This window comes from Brassica oleracea, chromosome C7 (genome assembly GCF_000695525.1).
Source record: "Brassica oleracea var. oleracea cultivar TO1000 chromosome C7, BOL, whole genome shotgun sequence".
Taxonomy (NCBI): domain Eukaryota; kingdom Viridiplantae; phylum Streptophyta; class Magnoliopsida; order Brassicales; family Brassicaceae; genus Brassica; species Brassica oleracea.
In genome coordinates, this window is record NC_027754.1 from 39,445,821 (window position 1) to 39,461,395 (window position 15,575).

At 35.4% G+C, this 15,575-nt stretch overlaps 3 protein-coding genes across 4 annotated transcripts in view; 1 reads left to right on the forward strand and 2 right to left on the reverse strand.

The window, feature by feature from the left end:
* The window catches only part of LOC106301839 (sulfate transporter 3.1), a 5,167-nt gene extending 2,709 nt beyond the window's left edge, over window positions 1–2,458 (reverse strand). Inside the window, exons 1-6 of one of the 2 annotated variants that reach the window (XM_013738321.1) lie at window positions 2,041–2,458; window positions 1,660–1,867; window positions 1,290–1,461; window positions 1,045–1,110; window positions 654–767; window positions 254–370 (exon numbers count right to left, since the gene is read on the reverse strand). In XM_013738321.1, coding sequence (XP_013593775.1) covers window positions 254–370; window positions 654–767; window positions 1,045–1,110; window positions 1,290–1,461; window positions 1,660–1,867; window positions 2,041–2,386 — 1,023 coding nt within the window. In that variant the 5' untranslated portion in view covers window positions 2,387–2,458. The remainder of the gene's footprint in view (window positions 1–253; window positions 371–653; window positions 768–1,044; window positions 1,111–1,289; window positions 1,462–1,659; window positions 1,868–2,040) is intronic. The other variant, XM_013738322.1, reaches the window with a different exon arrangement.
* Window positions 2,459–4,248: 1,790 nt separating this feature from the next.
* LOC106304552 (sm-like protein LSM7) lies at window positions 4,249–5,737 on the reverse strand (the record flags this gene model as incomplete). The annotated part of the gene is given in 7 exon segments (XM_013740951.1): window positions 4,249–4,314; window positions 4,473–4,525; window positions 4,904–4,975; window positions 5,078–5,159; window positions 5,246–5,298; window positions 5,387–5,604; window positions 5,708–5,737. Coding segments are annotated over 5 exon segments (276 nt in total), but the record flags the coding sequence as incomplete, so codon positions are not given.
* Window positions 5,738–11,876: 6,139 nt separating this feature from the next.
* LOC106304295 (heat stress transcription factor A-7a-like) lies at window positions 11,877–13,767 on the forward strand. Its single transcript, XM_013740706.1, has 2 exons — window positions 11,877–12,360; window positions 13,085–13,767. The coding sequence occupies exons 1-2, from the start codon at window positions 12,097–12,099 to the stop codon at window positions 13,631–13,633; spliced, it is 813 nt and encodes a 270-aa protein (XP_013596160.1). The 5' UTR covers window positions 11,877–12,096; the 3' UTR covers window positions 13,634–13,767.
* Window positions 13,768–15,575: the final 1,808 nt, after the last annotated feature.

The window sequence follows — 15,575 nt, forward strand, 5'->3', positions numbered from 1 at the left end:
CTTATTATATAATTAGATGGACCAACATATTTCTCTAATGATTCTAAGAATCATTCTAGTGAAGACATGTGGCTACAAAAAGAAGTTGTAATGCTTCTCAAATAATATATAGGGGATTTGTATAGCTAGTCTCTAGTTCTATATATAATATTGTATATTCAGCATTTCCAAATCTAGCAAAAATGAGAGTAAAAGGGTGTTTAGGAGTCATGAGACTAGTTGATCAAAAAAAAAAAGGAGTCATGAGACTTACAGCGAGAGCTATGATCCCAGTGATGATGCCAGTTTTAACAGCCGTCGACATGTAAGGCGAAGTAAAGACCATATCAGACAAGGAGAGTGGATTCAACCCTTTCTTCAGGTTCCCTATCTGGTACAATCATACATCTTTCCTTTACTCTATCATCACTTAATTTCTAATCCGGACAAAATATATGAAAAAATGTTGAAAATACCCATATAAGCCCACGTCTTGCTTCTTGTATCTTTTTCTTCCACCCATAATATTCTACCCAACGTTTCCATTTTTATATTTCGGTTAAATGTATGTGGTATATATATTAACTTGTCAGATTTCTAAAGGTATACATACCTGGCCTTAAAAATTGAAGTTTTCTTACTGTAATATTAAAATAATTAGATTGAAAACATACCACTTGAACACCATGTCTCTCAGCGTGAGTGAAGTAAACCAAGAGGCTTCCAAGAATTACTGAGGTCAAAGGAGTCATTGCCGCCACCCAAAAAAAATTTGGTTTCTTCGTGCTCTGATAATCAATTCGTCATTTAAAACACATTATTAGCTAATTACGTGGTATCAGAAAACAAACACACATTAACTAATTACGTTTTCGATTGTACAAAATTTAATTTTCTATTATTTGATGCCTTATTTATTCTTTGTAAGAAAAAGATTGATAAAGACAAAGAGTAGATTAATGGAATCGAAATATCATTGAAACGTGTTTTTGTTAAAATCCGCCTTGTCGAAAAGAAATGGATTAATCGATTTATTAAGGTAGAATGAGAAATAATAATACTTACGAAATATCTGGTGGAAAGAAGGAAGAAAAGGAAACCACAGCCGAGAACGCCACTCTCCCATCTCCACTACACAACAAATAAACAAACAGAACACACATGTTTAATAATGTCTAAGTACAATTATTAATTTGATTAGGAGAATAATCACTGACATTGGGAATGATATGTTTGGATGTATTAGTGAATAATTAACGTAAGGAATAAACAAACAGAAACACATGTTTAAGTAAAATTATTAGTGACACCTGGTGAGTTTGGGAGAAGACGGAACGCATGACGGAGATAATATCAGTGGCTTCTGTGAAATGTTTAAGTCCAAATATACCCTTAAGCTGTTGCAGGCTCACCACCGTCGCTGCTCCTCCCATGAATCCCACTATTGTTGCATGCGATAGAAAATCCACTATGAATCCCAACCTGCAAATTATTTTTAATTTTTTTTGCGTAGTTAATGACTATTAATTATTAGGTTGCCTCGTTAACACATCATGACCAAGTTAGCCAGTCTCATCATGTAGTAACCCTTTTCTACCTACCTATATAACTCCCACTCTAAACTTCAGGTAGGCTGATTTTAAGTAAAAAACAAATATGGAAATAAACTAAAAACGAGACCTGAAAATGCCGAGGGAGGCTTCGAGAACGCCTGCGAAAAACGTGGCTGTGAAAGCAAGATGAAGGTAGAGCTTAGGATCTTTCTCAGCGTTAACTTCTTTGCTAAGCATCGCACCCATCAACAGAGACCCAACCGCCGTCGTCCCCACCGCCAAATCCCTTGAACTCCCCAGCACCGCGTACACCAATGGTGGAACAAAACTCGAGTCTTACCGCCACGGAAACAATAATTAGATATTTTTGAATATATATTTGAGTTGACGACAAGAGCATAAAATGCTGGAACCGAGGTTGTTTTGTTCTTTCTTGTTTTAAAATAAAATTGATTAATACAAATAACCGTTTTCAGAACAAAAAAAAAGAAGAAGGTATAACGCTTACAAAGGCCAAGAATGGGAGGCAAGTTAGCGAGTTTAGCGTAACTAATGCCCTGTGGGATGGCTAGGCTAGCGATGGTGATACCGGCTATGAGATCTGATTTGAATAACTTGAGATTGTAGCGTGGAGCCCATTCACATATTGGGAAGAAGTATTGGAGGCCTAGTACAACTTTTCTTGATGCGTTCTGGTTCTTGAATTGTCTGAAAGGATCGTCTGGAAACAGAGTCTCCTTCACTGAGTACTGAAGTGACTTCAAGAACGGCTGAGGCTCTGGAGCCTCCACCGTGTGGTGGCGACGGTGCGGCTCGTCCGCTCCTTGAGGAAATGTGTAGTCAACCGTTCCCATATGAAGACCGGTCGGTTTAGGAAAGTTTTTGTTGGATTTTTTTTCTTTCTTTTTGGCGGCTGTAAGTGAGGAGTGAGGAGAAGAGCCAAGGTGGGTTCTTCTTTTTATAGTAGTTTTAGCATAGTGTGCACTGTGCATTAGTAAATAAATAATTATAAGAAAATAATACAATGTACTATCAAAATAGATCACCCAGTGAAACTGAGTTACCAAATGAACCACTCGTAATTATTCCAGTTGTTTATTTTCTGAATTATTATTTTGAGTTGAGGCCAGCTATACGAGGCCAATATAATCATGGACGCAGATCTACCTGGTATCCTAAGTTTTTTAATATTCGTAATTTTTTGTGTTATGCTCTATCTAGTTTATCATATTTCATTTCATATCATAAAAAGAAACATCAAGAGTGTAAGAAAATAGAGATGGAAGATGGACTAAACACCGGCTCACGCATATATGAGTCTGAATGTCTGATGCATGTCTTGTCCCGACACAGCACGCAAAGAGCCAGAAAGCTGACGTTTCCACTTTCAATCATATCTTCCATTTCTACCCCTAACTAACTCTACGACTACTGACTTCACTTCATCATCGTTCCCATCCATCTCACTACACCACTTAATAATGTATGGCTCTGCCGACACTTTGGCAATTAGCAGATGGGTTATTAACTTATTTTAGTATTATGTTTTTTGGGTAAAAATGTTAAGTATTTAGTTTTATGTTTGATATTTATAAATATCCAAATATACATATAGTAAGGTAGATTCTACCAGGTTTACGTCACACGATTTTGCGATGTGGGATATTTTTGGAAAAGCTATCGTGAATGTGCCTAACGTTAGGAGTTGGAGATGACGATACAGCAACACCGAATGGCCACAATACTTTAGTCGGTGTTAAATATTATACCTCTTTATACACTTGTAATTAACTATGGTATGTTCTTACTTTATGTAATTATAAGTTTCTCTCTAACTGTTAATTTTGCACCCAAAAAAAAAACTAACTGTTGATTTTGGTAACGGATCCAAACACATGAAACTCAACGTTGCTTCAGTAATGTCTTCGGATTAACCGTTCCAAATATAAAATAATCCAAAGTTGACCAAAAGCTTTTGCTTCAGATACTAACATTTTGCATAAACATACAAAGGTAGGAAAGTAAGATACTAAATAGTTGGGACTAATGCATTTCCGTTTCTTTGTACGAAGATGAAGTGCGATCACAGCTGGATGGGAACGTGGTAAATTATTAATTGACCAAACTTATTCATTACTTGTTCAAGTTTTGAATAATTTCCAAATTTTAGCACAAAAAAAAAGTTTTGAATAATTTGGCCCTACCGAATGTCCCTATCTTCAAATGTGTTTATGACTTGTCTGTTTCCTGACCAAATTTCATTTGCATGCTAAACAATCAGCACCGATCCAAATATTACAAAAATATTTTATGACCCTAAAGGCCTAAGCAAAGATAGACAACAAATTATATGCTCTCTTTATTTTGGAACAAGACAAATTATATGCTCGTGTAGTGAAAATTATAACCAAAATGTATAATGAAAAAAAAAACACTACACACAGCCCAAGGGCCTCTAATCAAACGCTTAGAGCATGATTAACTCACAACCCCCATTAGGGTCTCTTAATGATTATTTTAGTAATTAAATGTTGATAAGAATTTTAGTTTTGATTTTGTGCTCCAATACTAGTTTCTTAGTTAAAGGTTCATAAAAAAAAAATGCTCACTAAACCCCAAAGTTAAACTAATAGAGAGAGATAACTGCAGTTTGGAAACGTAATTGCTTCGGTTGGTGCATCACCACAGTTCCATCAGTTGGTGAGACGAGCATCACCGGGTTAGCAATTTCTTCAGTTCCATCAGTTGGTGAGACGAGCATCACCGCAGTTCCACGACAAACCTGAAACCATACACAAGACTTAGTAGTTTAGAATCAACGGGTTTTAACTACAGAACATCATGACAAGTAAGAGGATGCCAGAAGTAAGAGCGCTCTTAATCCCATTATATAGAATTACTCATAATAAACAGTGAAAAGAGAAGGTAAGTGAGTCATACAATTAGACCAAGAACTCTCGTCTGATCAGTAGTCTTCAACGGATCATCATGATCTGGTCAAACATTAGACAAAATGTTATAGTACTACCATATGAATCACAGAAACCAAGAAGACAAACAAAACTCTAGCTTCAACATGGATATATACCATCTCTTTTCATATTACATCATGGATTAAACAAATGAAAACCCCTCACTTCCAGCATATCTAATGAAGATTTAAATGACTTTCAAACTGCAAATGAAATACAAGCACAGAACAAGGATGGTACTGTATAAATCATGGAGACCAACAACAAGACAACATAGCTTCTGGCCCCAACAAGAGTATAGAAGTGTCCCAATTATATCATAGCAAACATGATTAAGAGATAAAGAACAAGGTCCTCTCTTCTCATACACATAACGATGATGTAACAGAAGAGATATACCTCGAACAGACCCCACCGCCCCATCTAGAACAAGGTTCAGCAACTGATCGTAGCCTTTAAGAGTTCCAGTGACTGCAAACAATAAAAAGAAACACACACATGATGAAACAAGCAAGCATCAAAATCTCAAAGCAAGAATCATGTAAAAAAAAAAAAGCTCTGTTCTTTCTTTACCTTGTCTACCACCAGTCAGCTTAACTTGAACGCCCTTATCCACAAACTTAACCAAATCCAACATTGTCTCCTTTCTTCCCGACTATAGATTAAAAAAAAAACAGACTGAATGAATTGACTCAAATAATAATAAAAATGAAAAATTCAGATCAATGGCTGATACCTTACCATGTTAGAGCAAAGCCCTCGAAAGAGATTCCCCCAAAATAAAACCTAAAAATCTGGAAAATCAAATTGATTCAGAACAGAGTCATCGTATGCTTATACTCTATGTAGACAAAACTAATTAGTTTGATGAAGTAAACTGACAGGGTAGACGAATATCTATGAAGATCGGAGCGGAACAGTGAAGACACAGAAAAATTCGCCGGTCATTTCAATACGGTAGTTGGAGACGGTGGGGTGGGGGAGAGAGGAACAGAGACGAGAGGGAGAGTATTTTACCAACACGTAGAGACGTATCTTCTGAACCCTAATCAAGAGACGTTTCTTTTCTATTTACATAATTTTCTTTCTTGTTTTTAATCCTAAAAACATTAAAAACTCAACATAAGAAACCCTGTTAACGCTGCTCTTATGTACCTTACTTTACATCAGTCAACTAGAAAAAAAAATTAAAATAATATATACCTTACTATGAGAGGAGATTTTAGAGTTGACATCCAAATATTTAATGTACTATTGGCACCGGTACGTCGTAATACACCTAGACTTGCATGTTTTTCAATTATCTCCTTAACTTTATATATTTTCCATAGTTTTTATAAAATTAACTAAATTACGTTTAATTAATATAGTCTCGTTTAGTTAACTGATTGTTCACCCGATTACGTTTAGTCTCTTTAACAAGTGATCGAAGAGTTTTAACCACTAAATCAACTCTTCGTTGATTTTTGATATAAAAGTACCAAATTACCAATCATAGTGATACACTGATGCTATAGTACATCGGAGTCGAGCAATCGTGGTTTCACCTCTTTTCCTTCTTCTTCCGACATTGGATATTACCTGACAAAATCACTTTGGGAGATCTATCAAATGGTTTGGTTGCTGCTGGAAGTCGATTCATGTGTACTAATACTGTTGAGGACTAACCAATGTATATTTTCATAATAACATAGACAATAGTCAAAGTCTAAGCCCCAGTTTACTTATATATATATATGAAATACTCGGTATTTTAACCGGTTGAATCCAAAACTTTTTGTATTAAAAAGTAGACCCGATCCTGAGTGCAGGGGCGGACACAGTTGCATGGGTATGGGGTCATGTGCCCCTTACTCTTTTTTATTTTTTCTTTAATAGTTAAAGTTTATTTGGTTACTATTCTTAATTTAGAGAAGATTATGCAAAAGTGCCCCTAATTTCTTTTTTTAATAGTTAAAGTTTATTTGGTTAACTATTCTTAATTTAGAGAAGATGATGCAAAAGTTTTTAGTATCGGTGCCCCCGACTACAAATGTGCCTAGATCCACCACTGCCCGAGTGTGATGATTACCTGCGGAATGAGTGGACCAACAAGCACTTCTTGGTCAGAAAAGAAAGGGAAGAAATCGATATCATGAGTTTTACAATGAATATCGATTGTAATCCCATAATTTTAAGAGGTAAACAAGTCTTCTTCAGATCCCTTCTACTTTAACCTAAAAGGAGATTCCGAATACATGTATTGGAGCATTGGACCCACTGATTCCTACTAAAGTTATATGATTGGGTAGTTATCTGCAAAGTTTTAAGAGATATATTGGAAAAAATACTAGTAACAGTGTGGTTTTTATGTTGACAAAAAAACAGCATGGTTTTTATTAGGTTTAAAACATTATATTTTACACGGTTGGGTAGTTCTGTAAAGTTAAATGAATAGGACCGATAAAGTTTTTACTATTTAGGCTTTAAAAGTTTTGTTGTTTTATGGTTTTGCCTTATATGATTGTCCAGCTTTTGGTCTATGCTCTCTTATGACCGGATAATTTGGAAAAGAGAATGAGGGCATCGTGTGATGTCTCGGTATGTACTGCATGGGAGATAAAGCAGGTGGTCTCATTAAAGCAAAGTTATACACATGGAACGCAAATGTCAGGTCCAAATGAATTATATTTTTTTCTTTCTTTTTTATGAATTATAAATTATAATCATTAATTAATCATTTTTCCTTACTTTAAATTGTCACCATTTTAACAAGGGTTAGGTTATTTTACAAAAAAAAAACAAGGGGTTAATACACAAGGGATTTGATTTAAAAGATAGCAATGGATTTTTGATCCAAAAAAAAAGATAGCAATGGATGTAGCAAAAGCCTGAGGGTAATAGTAATATACATAGTTCATATTTTATGCCTCTCATAGATAAGTCCAACAACATATCATTACATAACACTCGTTTTTGTTTTGTTTCTGAAACATGTGTTAAAACTTTTCTAATTTGACCTTGGCTATAACGTTCGATAACACTTATTAATTGAAAGGCTTTTACCAAAAAAAGAAAGGAAAAGATAACACATTTAAATTTGTGTAAACATCTAACACTATGTAGGATAAAATGTTTGTTTTGTTTGGTCGTTTGTTTGTTTTTCTTTTTAAAAATTAGTTTCTTAAAAAAACACATCTATAACGGCAACTACTTTTTTTAAAACAAAAAATTTTGAAAACAAAATTTTCTATCCAAAATATTTAATTGATAAAGAATGGAGGACATCTAAGTGGGTTATGTAGTAGACTATCCAAAATTGTGATAATTCTATAGAAACATACACATATTTTTTTTTGATTTTGCGTCGAACTTTTCAGATTAGGATCACGAATTAGAAAGTAACAGGTCTGACTGGTTTAAACGCAGCGGTTATGGTTGTAAGAGTTTGCAGATACGGGTGGTTGCGGTTACTAGCGGTTTTAAGAAATTTGTATGACTGGTTCTGCGGTTAGAAATTAGAACATTCGCGGAATACTTATGACTGATTAACTATCAAATGCAGGAGCAGTTAAATAATAAATTAACAATATTTATATTTTATATAATTATAAAAATATCAAAAATCATTATATTATAATAAATATAATAATTATATCTAGAAAGTTATAGTTAATTTTTAAAAAAAATTATAGAAAATATTTTTATTTTAAAATTTTATAATATTAATTAAAATATATTAGATATATTTTAGTATTTTTATAATTTCAATTTAAAATTTGTATTGAATATTTTTATTTTTGTATTTATATTGTTTTGAAAAAAAGAATAAAAAATTATCTTTCTGCAACCGCAAACGCTAACTGGAACCAGCTTTTGAATTTATGAGGTTTAGAACGGTTCAAAACGATTTAGAGCGGTTCGAAACGGTTTAGAACGGTTTGAGTGATTGTTGCAAACACAACTTTTGCGGTTGGTAGCGAGAAACTAGTCATACCCTATAGTCGGTAACAGTTGAGAGATCATGTAGGTAACAAAAAACTTAGATAATTTTTCTAGCTTGGGTGGCTCTGGCAAACCTTATATAATTTAGGGTAGATATTACGCAGGCCCAATATTTGTATTGTGGGCCTTAATAATAGGTCAAACAGGTACGGCCCTTTCAGTGATGCATATGCCAATATCTATCCAATTACTAGTCTTAGCAAACTTTACATTTTTAACTAGTCTTAGAAAAAAGACAATTAAAAACATTGAATCCTTTCAAAAAGGAGTTCTCTGTTAAAAAAAAAAAAAAGACTTAGGGGGTGTATTCAACTGAGAGTTTTAGGTGATTTGTGATAAAATGACAAATCCACTGTTATTGAAAAGTGAATTTTAAATCTCATTTAAAATCTACTGTTATTGAACTTGACATTTTATAAAGTACTCTGAAATCCACTGTTATTGAAAATATTTTAAGTTGTGGAATTTTAAAGTTTTCAGGTGATTTAAGAGGGTCTGGGTGGAGTTTCTTAGTTAAAAAAATTAAAACTCAAATCTCATAGTTTTAGGTGATATTCTAGAGTGGTTTAACCAAAATCATTTTATTCTCTGCAATTTTTTCGTCTAAAACCTTATTAGAAATCAAATCACCTCAAATTTTAGATTGAATACACCCCCCTTAGTTCTGGTTTAAAGAAAACGATTAAGATATTTACTTACAAGTTAATATAAGTATCCGGGTGGGTGTGTAACGGAATAGATGTTCGACATACACACTATTCCTTATATGAAGATCATATTCTAATTATATATGTAACGTTTTTCACTAGTTGTAATAAACTCTTGGTTCTCTCCTGTATTCTATCACTCCGACTATTAAGCAAATATCGTTAGTGCATTTGTCTTTTTCAACATCTTTTATTCAAATATAGTTGATTCATATAACCAGTCTTCAATCTTGGAATTTCGATTTATTCGGTGATAAATATCTACTATTGTCCTTTTAAGAAAAAAAAAAGAAAACCTGTCATAGTATTATAACGCCCCGACCACCCACAGCTAATGGGACATCCACGTCCGTTCTCTCGGCCCGTGGGCTCATCCTGTCCGACGGTCGGTCCGTTAATTTTTCCAAGGCTCGAAATCATTGTTTACTGACCCTGTAATCACCACCCGACTTTTTCCCGTGCTTTGGCCTCACTCGCACGCTATCGAGAATCACTTCCCGATAGGTCACCCATTCTTCCACTACTCCAGCTCAAGCACGCTTAACTCTAGAGTTCTTTCAGGATGTGCTCCGGAAAAGGTAAGTCAACTTTGTTGACATAGACAGCCAAATCAATTCTCTTAAGCCTTTCCATATATCACAACCCGGGATGTTACAATTCACCCCCTCTCAAAGATCTCAACGTCCTCGTTGCGCCCACGACAGGTCTCAAGACGCCTCTCGGGTCGGAACCGAGATGGCTAACCAGCTCTGATACCATTTATAACACCCGTCACCTCCTATATGGAGAACAACGGGTCACCAACAATATCTCGTATAATAAAAGTCAATATACCCAATTACACTCACCCAAAGCCCAAATAAAAATCCGAATAAAAAGTCCAGTAGCACCAATCTGTCCAAAATAACATATACTCATCTGTCTCACCTGAAATGGGGAAGAAAGAGGGGTGAGTAACAGGGGAGTCACTCAGTGAGGTATGGGATTCTAAACCCGAAGTCCATGGACCCGGACAGCATACTCCGAATAAATATAATTTAATCCTAACACGTTGCAAACACGGTACCTAAAGTACCTAGAGATCAAACAAACTGCCCACTAACAGGCCAAAAACACCACCGAATATGTGCTCGGTAACACACGCCCGTAGACGATTTATTGACCTCCCCGCCTTGGCACAACAGGTCGACTATGCTGTGCCGTGGCAAACACGACACCCAATGTACTGTCTCCAGCCGATACACCCATGGTCGGCTTTCATCCAAATCACATCAATATACTATATATATATATATATATATATTATCAATTATAAATGAACAAGTATTGTTGAACCATCTATAACCTTAGTTCCAGTTTAAGCAAAAAACCTACAAACTAAACAAGCAATGACAGACTCAATTTCACGCAGACGGAAACACATTAGAAATAAATTATATTTATTCGTGGTACTAAGCCGTGTAAGAGAAGCTCGAGAAAAGACCCTCACCTTAGTCACTGGCTGGAATGATCAACGAAAGATGGTCAACTGACGTCAACTACAACACGAGTATCAACGGCTTAGGCTCAGAGTCTCAGGAAATAAAGTTTCTAAAAATGGAAACTTTCCTAAACTAGAATCTTTCTAAAAATAGTAACGTTCTCTAAACAGAAACTTTCCTAAAATAGAAACTTTCCTAAAATAGTAACTTTCCTAAAATAACTTATTTTCTAAACTAGAAATAAGGAGGCGGCAAACTTACTAGAAAAATTCACCGGAAGCTCGTTAAGAAATCCTGTCGGAAGCTCGCCCAAAAATCTCGCCGGAAGCTCACCCGAAAATCCCACCGGAAAAATTCAGTAGTGACTGGTCGTCAGATAATTCAACAATAACTCGTCACGTGCAAAGAAATACTTTGACTTGATGAGAATGAAAAGAAAGGGTAGAGTTCCTTATATAGGAGAAGAGAATGGAGGAAGGTTTTCTAAACTTCCAATATGGGATAAAATAAAATGAAAAAGAGATTTTAGGTTTTAATTAAAAAAAATAAATGGGCTTTTTCATATTGGGTCACGGTCCTTACAAGTATGTGAAAGATTCGGTTTGGTACTATAAGCTTAAGAGTAAGGAAAGCCAGATGTTAAGCCGCGGGAGTAACTGAACAAGTGTCACTCTCAGTGATCAACACATGTCCGAGAATGATCTGATTATCAGGAAAAGTGGCTAGGAAAAGTCAAGGCAGACCAATTAGGATTTGTTCTATATGGTCAAAAATATATAAATAGACACTACTTTCTTTTTACTATATTTTGCTGCCATGATAAAAGAAACCATGTTCCAAACCGGACACTGTTTTGATCGTCCAATCTAGAATTAATTGATAAGTTATTTGCTAGTCATCCGGTTAAGACAAACAAACCAAATGTCCACATGGATCGATCGGTTGCCACATCAGCGAATTCTCATTTCATTAAGGCTGTCGAGTTTTATATTGTTAATTAATAAATAGTACTACTATAAGATGATGGACACCACGTGAAAACCTCGTCAATACATGAAGTTCGAGAAGTTTCGAACCCAACCCTTTTCTCCTCTTAATATTCCGGAGCTTTCGAATTTTCTAAAGTCGAGTGAGTGAGAAAGAGTACTATAATTATATATTTTTTATTCAATTTAATATTATTACTCACTCTTCCACTCTACTTATTTAAGCCACCTCGCCATGGCCTACGTGGATATTATCTTCCTCTCTTCTCTTCCCAACTGACATTAACGAACTCTTAAACCATATGTCAGCAACACAACATCAAATCACTTTCATCATTCACTTTCAAATCCGATAAAAAACACACAGTTTCCAAGATGGTTTAATTGGAACATTGATCCTAGATACCAAACAATCATTTCATTTTCTTAAATCGATGAATCCGTTTCCGGTCCAAGAAGGTGATCCACCAGTGTCACCACCAAAACCAGTTGAAGGGTTGCACGAAATAGGACCGCCTCCGTTTCTGATCAAGACATTCGAGATTGTGGAGGATCCAAACACGGACCACATCGTGTCTTGGAACAGAGGAGGCACTAGTTTTGTCGTCTGGGATTTGCATTCTTTCTCTGAGTTTCTGCTCCCTCGTCACTTCAAACACAGCAATTTCTCAAGTTTCATCAGACAACTCAACACTTACGTAAGTCTTCTTCTTTTGTCTAGCTTCTCTGACCCCAAGAAAACAAAAACAGCAATGCTCTGTTTTTATACTCTGTTAGTGAAATTCATCTTTTTACTGCATAATTGGTTATTTCTAGAAACATCGAAAATGTAGATTCTGTGCGGTAGTGGAAGTAGAAGAAATATCTTTAGTAAGTTCTAGAATCTTGGATTCGTACCAACTTGGCTTCTAAAGCAATTAGTAAGTTCTAGAGTCTTGGTTCCTGTCGACTTAGTTTAGTAAGTTCTAGAGTCTTGGTTCCTGTCGACTTAGTTTAGTAAGTTCTAGAGTCTTGGTTCCTGTCGACTTAGTTTAGTAAGTTCTAGAGTCTTGGTTCCTGTCGACTTAGTTTAGTAAGTTCTAGAGTCTTGGTTCCTGTCGACTTAGTTTAGTAAGTTCTAGAGTCTTGGTTCCTGTCGACTTAGTTTAGTAAGTTCTAGAGTCTTGGTTCCTGTCGACTTAGTTTAGTAAGTTCTAGAGTCTTGGTTCCTGCCAACTTGGTTCTTAAAATAATCAAAGAAAGAGTCATCAATCTCATCGAAATAATTTTTTTTATTCACTAAAGGTTGCCCCCTTGTTCCATTCTTTATAATATCTTCTGATAGTACACACATCTCTCTCCAATAAATTGTTGTTTTTTAATCACATTTATTCAGTGAACCATATAGATATTTTCAAATTCAATTTTGAAAACTATTTATAGGGTTTTAGAAAGATAGAAGCAGAGAGATGGGAGTTTGCAAACGAAGGGTTCCTCTTGGGACAGAGACATTTACTGAAGAGCATCAAGAGAAGAGCTTCCTTTGCTTTATCGTCCTCATCGATTCAAGATCCTTGCATAGAGCTTCGTAAGGAGAAGCAGTTGCTGTTGATGGAGCTGGTGAGTCTGAGACAGCAGCAGGAGACCAATAAAAGCTACATCAAAGCAATGGAACAGAGGATTGAAGGAGCAGAGAAGAAACAGAGGAAGATGATGTCGTTCTTGGCTAGAGCGATGCAGAGCCCTTCGTTTCTGCATCAGCTACTTAAGCAGAGAGATATGAGGGTTAAGGAGCTTGAGGATGAGGCAGCGGAGAGAGGAAGAGGCTCTTCGGTGTCGGAGCTGGAAGCTCTGGCTCTAGAGATGCAAGGATATGGAAAGCAGAAGAATGTCAAGGAAGAAGAGGACATGGTGGTCGAGAGAGAGTTGGACGATGGTTTCTGGGAAGAGTTGCTTAGTATTGAGGGTTTGGCTTCTACCTCTTCTAACTAAGATGTCTCTATCCTTTTGCCTTTTAGTTGTTCTTTGAAGCGTTTTTTTTTGTTCCCTTGTTTTCGAGCACTTTTTTGTTCTCTTGTTTATTTCCAAGCAATTTTTATCAAGTAGTAGTGTAAACTAAATGTCTATACAACATGTTTTGCAGAAAAAAAAATTAAAAATAAAGTCTATACAACACGTTGTAGTTCCTTTATGTACGTAGATAATCATATGAAAAATAGTTTGTCGGTAACTCCACAGCCGTTGACATTTGACAAGGCTTTGAATAATGTCTGGTAGTGTACGTAGCGATTATGTGGGTAGGGAGAAGTGAACTCAATGAGCAAAATAATTGCTCATGTTTATTTTAAAGGTAATTATTAATGAAATACTATACGGTTTGAAGTAATTAGTTAAAAACTGGTATAGGTGTGCCATTTTGAAAATGTAAATGTGCTTAGTACGTATGATGATGTTATGAGTGTTGAGTTGCAAGATTTATGTGTATCATTTGCTAATGTAAAATCCAAGTACTATATGAATAGATCAGGTTATAAAATAGTATTTCATCCGTTTCATAATACTTGATGTTTTGCCTTAGTGTACAAAGATTTAAAATTTTATATTTTTCTAAGATATAATTAACCAATTATAAAAAAACTGTAAAATATAATTGGTTGAACATTTTTCAATAAAGTTAAAATTAACCTTAAAATCTCAAAATTTTATGTAAATTGAAACAAAATAATCTTTTTAAAACATCATCATCTATATCGAAATGGAAGAAGTATTTGGGTTCCATGTTATAACTGGCCTGTTCCAGAACAAACTAATTTTAAGATGTACTTCAGGTTGAGAAAGTGTTGAGTTATTTCGAGTTATGTTTGATATAAAATGTGTACTTGAACATTTCAATTGGGGTTTTGGGTTCCGTCTTGGTAACTTTGGGGAAAATGTCTTTGTACAAATTGTTACAATTTTAGTTTTGTTTGAATTTAAAATAGTTTACCGTACATGTTTTTGTTTGATTATTACACAACTGATCAAATAAACTTTGACTTTAGACCGAATTAAAGATGTTACACATGCTGCCACAAACCGAGAAGGCAAACCTAATGTAATCCTTAAACACTTTCAAAACTGTGAACACCACTAATAGATTTATTTATCAGCCAATAATTAAAATTAGAATAGACGGTTGATGAAAAAAATAAAAAAATTACACAGAACACAAGAAAAACATAAAAAAAAGAAAAAACTGTTATAAAAGAGATAAAAGAGATGATGTGTAAGTCATTAGCGAATGAGCCGGACGGTTTGAGTCTGATATGGGTCGATCACCACTTGGTTTATAACACTCCTCCTTGATCGACACATCCGGTTTAGGGCTTGTAACATGCTTAATGTTGCCTCATTAAAATCTTTCCAGGAAAACCCAGTGGGACAAAACCATGGATAAGGAAAAAGAGTACAACACTTGAACTCCCCCTGACTTGTACCCCCGTGTATGTTCTTCAAGATGGCGCTTGGACAATTTGATAGTTTAGCTTCATGGGCGCCAAGTCTTGAACTGGTCCTTTAATTGGCACGTCCCAAACTGATACATGAATTTCATGTACGTTTGGTTGTGTAGACATGGTGAAGAAGTCGGCTGACATATCATATGACTGAACTTGTAGTCCTTTGAGCTTCTTGAACGTTGATGTAGGAATAACTCTTGCCGAATTGTAACTTGAGTTATCTTGCAACTCTCATATCTTCTGGAGCTTCATTAAGACATGGTCAAGACGTGCATCTTTGCAGCTGACCACTCTATGTCCTGGTCGGACGGATGGCACTCGACCAGTACTCGGATGGACCTCTAATCTGCGATCAAACTTTACTCGCAAGTCCTCTCACGTCCCACGGATCCTCTAGTCATATGGCTTTACCATACCGTGGAAACTTTAATATATAT